At 36.0% G+C, this 10,766-nt stretch overlaps 5 protein-coding genes, 4 long non-coding RNA genes and 1 other non-coding gene across 10 annotated transcripts, besides 1 other annotated feature; 6 read left to right on the forward strand and 4 right to left on the reverse strand.

Moving 5' to 3' along the window:
* Positions 1-2: 2 nt before the first annotated feature.
* Positions 3-1,283, reverse strand: sgt2 (SGT2 family TPR repeat-containing protein). Its single transcript, NM_001356124.2, has 3 exons — positions 1,112-1,283; positions 451-1,071; positions 3-402 (listed from the first exon to the last, which is right to left on the reverse strand). Exons 1-3 carry the CDS (start codon positions 1,212-1,214, stop codon positions 173-175), a joined length of 954 nt encoding a protein of 317 aa, NP_001342950.1. The 5' UTR covers positions 1,215-1,283; the 3' UTR covers positions 3-172.
* Positions 204-1,268, forward strand: SPOM_SPNCRNA.3623. Its single transcript, NR_192987.1, has one exon. It is a non-coding gene; the product is annotated as a non-coding RNA (long non-coding RNA).
* A 59-nt stretch (positions 1,284-1,342) lies between the features above and the next one.
* Positions 1,343-3,786, reverse strand: swi2 (DNA recombination mediator Swi2). The gene has a single exon (NM_001019690.3). It carries the CDS (start codon positions 3,667-3,669, stop codon positions 1,501-1,503), a length of 2,169 nt encoding a protein of 722 aa, NP_001018264.1. The 5' UTR covers positions 3,670-3,786; the 3' UTR covers positions 1,343-1,500.
* On the forward strand, positions 3,391-3,718 carry SPOM_SPNCRNA.3624. Its single transcript, NR_192988.1, has one exon. It is a non-coding gene; the product is annotated as a non-coding RNA (long non-coding RNA).
* Positions 3,787-3,848: 62 nt separating the features above from the next.
* noc201 (Noc complex Noc2 family subunit) lies at positions 3,849-6,202 on the forward strand. The gene has a single exon (NM_001019691.3). It carries the CDS (start codon positions 3,864-3,866, stop codon positions 5,985-5,987), a length of 2,124 nt encoding a protein of 707 aa, NP_594268.1. The 5' UTR covers positions 3,849-3,863; the 3' UTR covers positions 5,988-6,202.
* SPOM_SPNCRNA.3625 lies at positions 4,830-5,610 on the reverse strand. Its single transcript, NR_192989.1, has one exon. It is a non-coding gene; the product is annotated as a non-coding RNA (long non-coding RNA).
* Positions 6,203-6,212: 10 nt separating the features above from the next.
* Positions 6,213-6,890: a sequence feature (RNA overlapping with rRNA (SPOM_SPNCRNA.3626) was converted to a misc_feature.).
* On the forward strand, positions 6,698-6,832 carry SPOM_SPRRNA.16. Its single transcript, NR_151406.1, has one exon. It is a non-coding gene; the product is annotated as a 5S ribosomal RNA (ribosomal RNA).
* A 580-nt stretch (positions 6,891-7,470) lies between the features above and the next one.
* On the reverse strand, positions 7,471-8,187 carry SPOM_SPNCRNA.923. The gene has a single exon (NR_151312.1). It is a non-coding gene; the product is annotated as a non-coding RNA (long non-coding RNA).
* ctr5 (Cu transporter complex subunit Ctr5) lies at positions 7,737-8,900 on the forward strand. The gene has a single exon (NM_001019692.3). It carries the CDS (start codon positions 8,093-8,095, stop codon positions 8,612-8,614), a length of 522 nt encoding a protein of 173 aa, NP_594269.1. The 5' UTR covers positions 7,737-8,092; the 3' UTR covers positions 8,615-8,900.
* Positions 8,901-9,337: 437 nt separating this feature from the next.
* Positions 9,338-10,718, forward strand: get3 (GET complex ATPase subunit Get3). Its single transcript, NM_001019693.3, has one exon. It carries the CDS (start codon positions 9,430-9,432, stop codon positions 10,417-10,419), a length of 990 nt encoding a protein of 329 aa, NP_594270.1. The 5' UTR covers positions 9,338-9,429; the 3' UTR covers positions 10,420-10,718.
* The last annotated feature ends 48 nt before the right edge of the window (positions 10,719-10,766 follow it).

Raw genomic sequence — 10,766 nt, forward strand, 5'->3', positions numbered from 1 at the left:
TACGGTAATCTTAACAAACATGTACAATATGATTGATTAGCAGAATGATTGTATATGCAAGGTACTAAAAAATGTCAAAGCAATTCTTCAAGTATTCAAAATGAATTTAAATGCAAGATATAAACTGCTTGAATGAAAAGCAAAAACAAACAAATCAATATACACCTATACTTTATTGAGGGGGAGGATTTCCTTGGTTATTGTTATCAGTGTTGCCATTATTGTTATTGTTCATAAAATTGCGAGCCAAATTTTGCAGTTGGGGGTTATTGGCAAGAGAACTCAAGTCAGGCATACCTCCTCCAGATTGAAAGTTACGGGCCATGTTGGCAATATTAGGGTCATTCATAATATTATTCAAAGCACCCGATTGCATCAAGTTACGCGCCATGTTCATAACAGCTAAAATCACTTATTAACAATGAATAATGTATACACTAAAAAACTTACCAGGATTGTTCATCAAAGAACCTAAATCAGGCATACCTCCTCCAAAAATGGATCCAAGATCAGGAGCGGCACCAGCAGAAGTGCGAGCTTGGTCAGCTCCAGAAGTAGCGGATGAATCCGATGGTTGATTCAATTGCTTGTTAGCAGCTTCCAAACCTCTCTTTAAAACCTCATTATTGGGATCAAAGTCTAAGCCCTTCTTATAAGCATCAGCTGCCGCTGCTGCATCGCCAAGTGACAATTTGGCACGACCAAGTCGTCCAAAGGCTCGAGCATGATGAGGATCTAAACTTAAGCATGTTAAAGCATCTTCTACAGCATTTTCGAATTGCCCTAGCTGATTATACGCGGCTGCACGATTGGAGTAGTAAACTGGAGAGGTAGGATCGATTTCTATGGCTTTAGTGTATAAATCCAAAGCTTTTTGATAATCCTTTGCCGCAATGGCATTATTTCCTTCAAGTTTTAATTTCTCAGCCTCTTCTTTATTAACATGAGCAGTGGAATCCTCCTCCACTGGATGCAGTTTTTCGTACTCCTCAAAAGCAGCAACTAAACGATCCCCTGACTTGGGCTTAATTTCTTCTGGTTTGATTTTAAAAGAATCTTGAATACATTGAGCTGATTTTGGTTAGATTATCTTAAATGGGGTTACACATACCAGCAACCTCCAAGCTTTCCTTTTCTTCTTCAGAAATCGAACCGGTGGTAATAGCTTGCTTCAAATAGTCAATAATAGCCGCAGTAACTTTGTTAGAGCTCATTTTCCTAATCGTTTTAAGAACCGATTTTTTTCGTATTACTGAAAGTATATCGTGAGATGCGCGAAGGGCAAAATTATTCCAAGCGCCGTTATAGATTTTTATATACGTAAACATGCAAATAATAAAATGAATTTTTGATTCCTAATTATATTGCTATTAAAATAACATTAGATAACTATAGTACCTTTAATGTGAATCATGAACTGTAAAATACTGATATGACAAAAAAAAACAAAAATAGATAGAAACAACAGACAGGAAGCAAAGAAAAAACTAAAAACATATATTATTCCAGGTCCCAGCTTTCTGTCTCAGAATTATATTGAAGGAGATGGAAGGGTATTTGCAACTGTTCAAGGTACGTACCAATGGAACATGGCTTGGTGCGTAAATCATTAGCTGATGTGCGTAAAACAGACTGTGGAACTTCTTGAAGCATGGTTGTAAACTTCAAAGAAAAAACAGGAAATAGCACTTCGACTGCTAATTGCGCAGATTTTCGCCAATTTTGGATTTTTCTTTCAACCACCTGTATCTGTTTAGAATTTTTGTCAGTGTCAAGAGCGAGCTCTACAACGGATAATTGTTCTTTCAAGCCACCAATTTCTAATTCAAGGTTACGGATTCTGTTAATTAGTTTGCTATCCGTTTCACTTGGAGCAGTAGCCATTGAGATAGGCTTGGCACAATACAGCCGTTCAGGTGAGGAAACAGTTAAGCGGGTTCGCGAAATCTTCGAAATCGGAGGATGAAATGGTTTAATGAGAGCCTTTCGTACAGACATTTTATTAACATTCTTAAATGGCCGCGTAATTAAATCTTTGTTGACCCCTGGGTGCATAGTAGATTTAAGAGATGGAAGGCTTCGATTTATCAAAGAGGTAGAAAGACAGACATTAGAATAGTTTGGAGTATTGTTCTCATTGGACAAAATAGTATTTTTATAGGTGTTCGGTTTAATAATATTAGAATGGTTTGAATGATTATTCCCAATTGATAAAACACTGTTTTTGTATGAATTCGGCTTAGTGACATTAGTACGATTTTTGCTATTATTTTCATTCAACACAGCTTCGCCTCTGTTGGAAACCATTTCAGTTTGTACTTTCCCATACAATCCAGTCCAAACATTCTCCTTCCGAGATGCTAGAAGATCGACCCTCTTATGCTTATGGGAGGTAGCAGACTTAGGGGGAGTGTAATCATAGTTAAATTTAATACTTGAATTAGGAATATGCGTGGCTTGTTGTTCAGACTCATTGATGCAAGTTTCATCAAAGTCTTGATCTACACCGTAGGGATTCAACAAATCTTCTTGATGTTGAGATTCAGCTAGTGGTTGCTCAAGTCGACGTGATTGTTTCCGTTCTTCTATTGCCATTTTGTTAATGGTAATTAATGAATTTTCGGAAAAAGTTGGCTCCATATCACTAGGTAATGGAGAAATGTCAAAAATAGTCGGCTCACTAGACAATGGATCTTGACCAGTAGAATCAGAAGTTAAATCAGGGAAGTCTTCATCCTCTCTTGATGGCTCAAAATCAAATTCCTCAGAACAACCATTGTTCCAATCGATATGATGAGGTAACGAGGGCTCTGTATATATACTAGGTTTTATGGTAACCGGAATGACTACAGCATCGAAAACTTTTCTCGGTTTCTTAATCCTTGGAGACAGAGTAGGATATATTTCCTCCTTTTCAGGATACTTCCTCCAGCCTGTAGGTCTTCCCCTTCTTCTTGGCAATCCTTCCTCGAAGTTCAAATCTTTATTAACATACGAATACTTTCTTGGCCTTCCTGCCCTATGCTTCACTCTCGTCATTTCTCTTTTCTTCAGCATAATCAGTGCGGCTTCAGAGTCTGCAAATGCAGGGAATAGATTAGTATCGTCTGTAAAAGCCAAAGATTTAAATATAGGATCGAGATCACACAGCTGGTTCCAACCAAAATCACTTTCCGAATAATTTTGGGTTGATAATTGAGATTTACAACTTTGTGAGCTTAACGGTTCAATAACCTGATTATTCTCGTTAGGAAGAGTAACCAGTGGTTGATTTTCAGATTTATCTTCAAAGTATGCAAAGTCTTTATCATTCGAGGACACATGGCCGCTAATCTCTGGGTGGTCATCACAATGGGCATTGTATTTCACAAAAGAGGGAGATTCAGTTTTTGGATCAGGAGTCGTTGTACAAAAGAAAGAATCTGTGATAAATTCATTATTCATTTCATTTAAAGAAAAATCTCTAGAAAAGGTTCCCTTCATCTGGCTTGCTTCTGTTTGATTCATCGGTTTACCATCAGAATAATAGTATTCTACCGGCTCAAAGAAATGGGATCCAAGGTTTGAGCCGACGCCCTTTCCTTGCTCAAACCTTTCATTGTCGTTAGAGGAAATACTTTCAGATCCGGTGTTTACTGGTATCGACTCCTGCTTTTTGTTCACATTCATAAGGCCTATAAGGTTTCTCACGATTCTCAAAAAGCAAAATTCTGTTCAAAGCAATATACATTTAATAAATTTGCCGGAGTATGATTATTAAGGACATATCTTTGGTGTGGAAATTGTGAAGAAATTTGGACTGAGTATGGTGGGCACTAATTCTTGAAGGAGGTATTCTAACAACCTCTGTGCACATACCACACATGGTGAAGTTATCTTCCATTATAAAAGCCAGAAAAGCTAATGCTTTGGCTAAAAAGAATGACAAAATAAAAAAGAAAGACACTGATAAAGGCATACGACAAAAGCATTCTAAAAAGGAGGGAAAAGATGAAACATTGAAAAGAGACGTAGAAAAGTTTATTCAAAACGTGAATAGCGAAGACACCCCTTCTGAAGATGACTCCATGTCAATGGATGCTTTTTTGGAAGGCGGATTTGAAGAATTAGACTCTGCGAATTCGAATGATGCAGGTTCCTCAAGAAAAAGAAAAAATTTGCCAAATGAAAATACACAAGACTCTACCTCTGAATCATCGGAAGAAGAAGAGGATGGCTTGGAATCTTATCAAAAGCAATTGGAAGGCCTAAAGGAAAAGGATCCAGAATTTTACAAGTTCCTTGAGCAGAATGACCAAGACTTGCTTGAATTCAACGCCGCTGAAACAGACGCAATGGCGAAGGAAATTGATGAGAATGAACGTTTGAAATCTTCTAGCGGAAAAATCGTTCTGACAAGTGATACAATTCAACAATGGCAAAAGCTTTTGGAGACGAACCATTCATTGACCACACTACAAAAGGTCGTGCAAGCGTTTAAGGCAGCAGCATTCTTAAATGAGGAGGAGGCTGAAGATTTGAAATACACTATTAGCGATTCAAAAGTTTTCAATGACCTCTTGTTGTTAGCCATCCAGTACGTCCCCAAAGTGTTGAATTATCATGTTCCCATTCAAGAGGATGCGAAAGGAAAAAAATTTATAAACACTGATTCAAAGGTGCTTCCGAAGCTACGCCCTGTGTTAAAATCCTATGGATTTTCGATTTTACGTTTGCTAGAAGGGATGACCGATGCCAAGAATATCTCTTTACTACTTCGGGAAGCTCAGAATGTATTGCCTTATATGATTACCTATCGAAAATTCCTTAAACAGTTTACACAGGCAACTGTTGAAGTATGGAGTTCGACTCGTGATGACAGCGTTCGGTTTTCAGCTGTTGTATTGCTTCGTACATTATGCTTGACAGCTGACATAACTCTGCTGGAATTCGTTTTAAAAGAGGTTTATCTTGGTATGGCTCGACAATCAGCTTACACTACCGTTCATACACTCGATAAAATTAATTTCCTGAAAAATAGTGCTGTTAATCTTTTTTTATTGGACGCTGAATCATGTTATTTAATCGGATTCCGTTACATTCGACAACTTGCTATTACTCTTCGTAACACCATTCATCAACCTAGTAAGGATTCTCGAAAGCCTGTTCAAAGCTGGAGTTATGTGCATTCTCTAGACTTTTGGGCTCGTTTATTGAGTCAAGCAGCCTGGTTGAGTAGAGAAAAGGGAGTTGCTTCAGAATTACAATCTTTGGTCTATCCTTTAGTCCAAATAGCCCTTGGAGTTATAATGAGTTCACCGTCATCGCAATTATTTCCAATGAGATTTCACATCATCCGAAGTCTAATTTACTTATCGCGCCATACTGGTGTGTTTATCCCTCTTGCACCTTCGCTATTCGAGGTCTTGGATTCTTCTTATGTGTCAAGAAAAGCCAAAGCTAGTACGCTTAAGCCATTGGATTTTGACGTTGAGTTGCGTGCATCTTCGTCATACTTAAGAACAAAGGTCTACCAGGACGGTTTAATTGATCAATTATTGGAACTCTTGAGCGAATATTATGTTTTATATGCCACTGACATTTCATTCCCTGAGCTCGTTATACCCGCTATTGTCAGAAGTAAGCGATTTGCTAAAAGAAGCAAAAATGCTAAACTTAATCGTGGATTGTTGACTTTGGTGAATCGCCTTGAACAACAATCAAAGTTTATGACTGAGAAGCGAAATCAACAGAAGTTTGCTCCCATTGATTCCGATTCCGTAGAACAGTTTGCACAGACAATAGATTGGCAGCAAACGCCTCTTGGTATTTATGTTGTAACGCAACGCCAAACCAGAGAAGAGCAAAGAAAACTCATTCGTGAATCAGTTCAGCAAGATCAAGAACATAAGGAGCAAATGCGGCAGAAAAAGAAACAAGCGCTCAAAAGTGATGATATTGAATTGGATGACCTGAGTGAAGAAGAAGCAGAGGATATCGATGAGTAATTATTGGTGCCTTGTACGAAATGTTTTTAAGATAATCTGTTTGACAGTTCAGTTTAGGAAATTCGTGCTTTGTAAAAATTATTAGATAAACGTCAAGAGTATATCTCTTTCGGTCTTGGGTTTTTAATTAGGAGATACAAAAAGAAAATATATTGGGTTTGGTTCAATTTAGTTTACTTTATTTGGTATAATATATTTTGAATTTATTGTTTTTTAACCTTAAGTAAGTGATAGAGTATAGCAGTGTATCAATGTAGGTTTTCCAGGTTATACATTTCCAAACATATAAATACTTTTTGACAGGCTTTTATAAATAGACTTGCTTAATCTCTTGCAATATAAGTAATGGTTGTCAAATATAATGGTTTAATATATTACCACATGCGACAACGATGGCAACACGTCAATTTGTATCAAGTATGTCCATTGTTTTCAATTTATCTTCATAATCATTGACCAACCCAAATTGCGGGAAAAAATACTTCCCTACTGAATACACTCAATAAAACAATAACTGGTATGTAGTGATTGATCATCATAAACCATTTTTCAAAAGAAAACCTAATTGATCGATTTTATTGCCTTTTTGTAGTATTGTTCTACGCAGTTTTTCTTACTACGAACTATTCTTCTGCACTGATAACAAGCTACACTTAAGGGCTGCATTCAAGATTTCTTGACTATATAATTTATAAACTAGACATGTTTAATGTCTACGGCCATACCTAGGCGAAAACACCAGTTCCCGTCCGATCACTGCAGTTAAGCGTCTGAGGGCCTCGTTAGTACTATGGTTGGAGACAACATGGGAATCCGGGGTGCTGTAGGCTTCATTTCGTTTTTTTGTTTTTGTTTCTGTGCAAAAAGAATGTTTGTGTTTTCAATGCTTCGATACAATTATTGTCTTGAACTCGCTGAAACCATAAACTGATAATGAATAAACCATTAAAGTACCAAAAATATAAATGTGTACGATTTGAAATATTTTTTTTTTTTTTTTTTTTTTTTTTTTTTTTTAGGCCATGAATGACAACTTTGTTTTAATTTTCTTGTAATATCTCATAAAGGTTTGGTTTTTATAACCCACTCAATATTTGGTGATTTTTATTTTATTTTATTTAAATGGACCATACGTTCATTCCTTATTAAGCAATTATGTCAAGAATAAAAAAAGAATTTAAAATCATAATCGTTTTAAAAAAAAAATTTTAAAAGGAGCAGCTAAATTAAATTAATGTGACATTGCATGGTTATTTATAAATTATCTTCTACAAATAATTAAACCAATTAAGTGTATAAATGCTCCTGTAGTGCTTTAATCAAAAGAAGAATCTTAATTGTTATTGTATTCATACAAATCTTACTTTACTTTTATATCTATTTACAACGTACGAAAATCGTATTTGAATATCAATTTAGGCAAACCTCATTTGTTTATTTTTTTTGGAGTTTCTTGTAACTCTTAATGTATACGATAACATCACCGGGATTAAAATTTACATATTCATATTCATCCAAATTCCTTTGTATGTTTGATTTAATTAATTAATTAATTTTGCTTTTTTTTTTTATTTTTATATTCTTTTCGATTAACGCGACCCGCCGCAATACCTTAATCACCATTTGGCGGGAATTTTGCTGAGCGATTATAGCTGGTAGTTTTTACCCAAAGGAGAAAAAGTCGCATATCAGTAGATGATGCTTTTAAACTGCTATAAAAGGTAATCCTACCCCCGTTCACTTTGAAGCGATATTTGAGCGTTCAGCTTAATTGAACATTCAGGACTTGAAAAAAACCTGTAGTGATCATTCTAATTCAAGTGTATAGGTAGCAGTAAGAAGTTGCTAAATTATACATTTTGTCTGTCTGCGAAAAAGGCCCAGCTCATAGAGAGATATTTCGCTTAAAGGTGGTAAAACTAGTGTTATTAACTTACTTTCAACAAAAGACATTTGTTTTCGCATTGTTCCGGTTATACTTGTTATTTTAGTTTAAGACGCTTTCCATTGAGTGTCTTCTTTTCTTTCTTTTTATCGGCTCTTATCCTTTATTGACAGATACCTAAGATACTTCTCAATATTTGGCTAACGCTTCTTGCAACAAAATGAGCTTAAGTAAGATGAGTATGAGTGGCATGAGTGGCATGGGTATGGGTAGCTCCAGTAACTCGAGTGCTGCGACATGTCGCATGAGTATGCTATGGAATTGGTATATACATGACTCGTGTTTCCTGGCTAAATCCTGGCATATCAACACTGGAAACAAATTCGCCGGTAGTATTATTGGAATTTTTTTCTTCGCCGTCGCTATTGAAGGTTTGTCCCTCGTTCAAAGAATGTTTGATCGCTGGATTGTTGCTCACTCTAATGGCAAAACTTTAAGTGGACCTCTGCGTATCTTCTTTCCAAGTTCCACTGTGCATGTTACTGTCTGGCAACAACTAATACGAGCAGCCATGTATTCATCGTTTTACTTGTCCGCTACCATCCTCATGTTGATTGTAATGTCGTTTAACGGATATGCCATTTTGTTCGGTTTCGTAGGTGCTTGGATAGGATTTTTCCTTTTCGCGAGTGATACTTATGGAACCCCATCCACTGGTACTGGATGCTGCGAATCAAGATAGTCATATTTAATTGTACAGGGGTATTCATAAGGATCCGATTTTAATGTACTATTAATACTTTTTACGATTGTTTTTGTTTGGTGTTGGGTTTCGATAGTGTGTTTTATGTTTTTCTTTGTTTGCTTATCAGGGATTATATTCAGACTTAGAAATAATAACTTTTTCTTTAATTCAGTTTAATATATCTCCTCTATCGGTATGCAAAAACTGGTAGTTTACTAAATATGTTGTTGATATGGATGCAAATTTATATGATGGTACAAAATAGTATATTCTCTGCTCAGTATGATTCAAAGTTGTTCCTTGATTTCTTGTGAGTGCTTTAGTCATCAACAAACATCTGTAGCTCTGATCCTTGATTTACGTTGAATGATTCCATGTAGTTCTTTTCTTTATAACGAATATGGTAATCGAGCTTCAGCAGGCCAAAACATATTATACGATTAGAAAATCCATTTAAAGGAATTTTTTTAATTATGAAATTTCAGCATACCGTATTTAGCATTCTACTAGCATGGCTTTACGAATCCTTGATAAAAAACTTACTTAATTGTTATATTGCTAGCGTATCAAAAATAGGAACAAAACATGCTATACACTATTAATTGTAGTTGCAATGTACAATTATTAAGTCTTTAATTAAATTTTTATCTCTGATCGTTGGGAACTGATCTGCCGCGTACTTAGGATCTTCATTTTCACTTGCAAACTGTCGTAACACCTATCCTCAGCATATCGCATCGTGCATCTGGTCAACGAGAGTCTATAAGAAGACTAGCTTCAGATTAAAAAAAAAAATTCTCTAATAAAGTAAAATGTCCTTCGACCCATTGCCTGGAACCTTAGAAAACCTTCTTGAGCAAACTTCCTTAAAATGGATTTTTGTAGGAGGAAAAGGCGGTGTAGGAAAAACAACTACGTCGTGTTCATTGGCCATTCAAATGTCAAAAGTTAGATCCTCTGTTCTACTTATCTCCACGGATCCTGCTCACAATCTTTCTGATGCCTTTGGCACGAAATTTGGAAAAGACGCTCGTAAGGTTCCTGGTTTTGATAATCTGAGTGCCATGGAGATCGATCCTAATTTATCCATTCAGGAAATGACAGAGCAAGCTGACCAACAAAATCCCAATAATCCTTTATCTGGAATGATGCAGGATTTGGCTTTTACAATACCAGGTATCGACGAGGCATTGGCATTCGCTGAAATCCTTAAGCAGATCAAATCTATGGAATTTGATTGTGTCATTTTCGATACCGCTCCTACTGGACATACGTTAAGATTTTTGAATTTTCCAACTGTTTTGGAAAAAGCTCTCGGCAAGCTTGGCGGTCTCTCCAGTAGATTTGGCCCTATGATTAACCAAATGGGTAGCATAATGGGTGTAAATGCCAATGAACAAGATCTATTTGGAAAGATGGAAAGCATGCGTGCTAATATTTCTGAAGTTAACAAGCAATTTAAGAATCCAGATCTTACTACTTTTGTGTGTGTATGTATTTCCGAGTTCCTTTCTCTTTATGAAACTGAAAGAATGATTCAAGAACTTACTAGTTATGAAATTGATACTCACAACATCGTTGTTAACCAACTTTTGCTTGATCCCAACACCACTTGTCCCCAGTGTATGGCTAGAAGAAAAATGCAACAAAAATATTTGGCGCAAATTGAAGAGCTCTATGAAGACTTTCATGTTGTCAAAGTACCGCAAGTTCCAGCTGAAGTTCGCGGTACTGAAGCTTTGAAGTCTTTCTCTGAGATGTTGGTCAAGCCTTACGTTTATCCTACTTCTGGCAAAGAATAATGTATTTTTTCAATCTTATCCACTGCTGTTAATAAGGGTGTCAAAAGCCTCTAAATGTATATTTTTTAACAAATTGATTGACAGCTTGAATATGCATATTAGAATGGCTGTTTCTAAGTTTTTACATTACTTTTATTTTGTTGAAGAATTCTTATCGTTTCCTCAGTTGAGCTTGACTATTTGCCAAAGCAAATAAACCAAAAGCGCTAGGTTGATACACTGTTTAATGATTAAACACAACAGGATTCTGAGCACACTGTTTAGATTAATATTAATCAATTTGACAAGATATGAACGTGTCTGGAATAACTCAAAACATTAAAAAGTTAACTTGAACTAACAGTCAT

The sequence above is a fragment of the Schizosaccharomyces pombe genome, assembly GCF_000002945.2.
Source record: "Schizosaccharomyces pombe strain 972h- genome assembly, chromosome: I".
Taxonomy (NCBI): domain Eukaryota; kingdom Fungi; phylum Ascomycota; class Schizosaccharomycetes; order Schizosaccharomycetales; family Schizosaccharomycetaceae; genus Schizosaccharomyces; species Schizosaccharomyces pombe.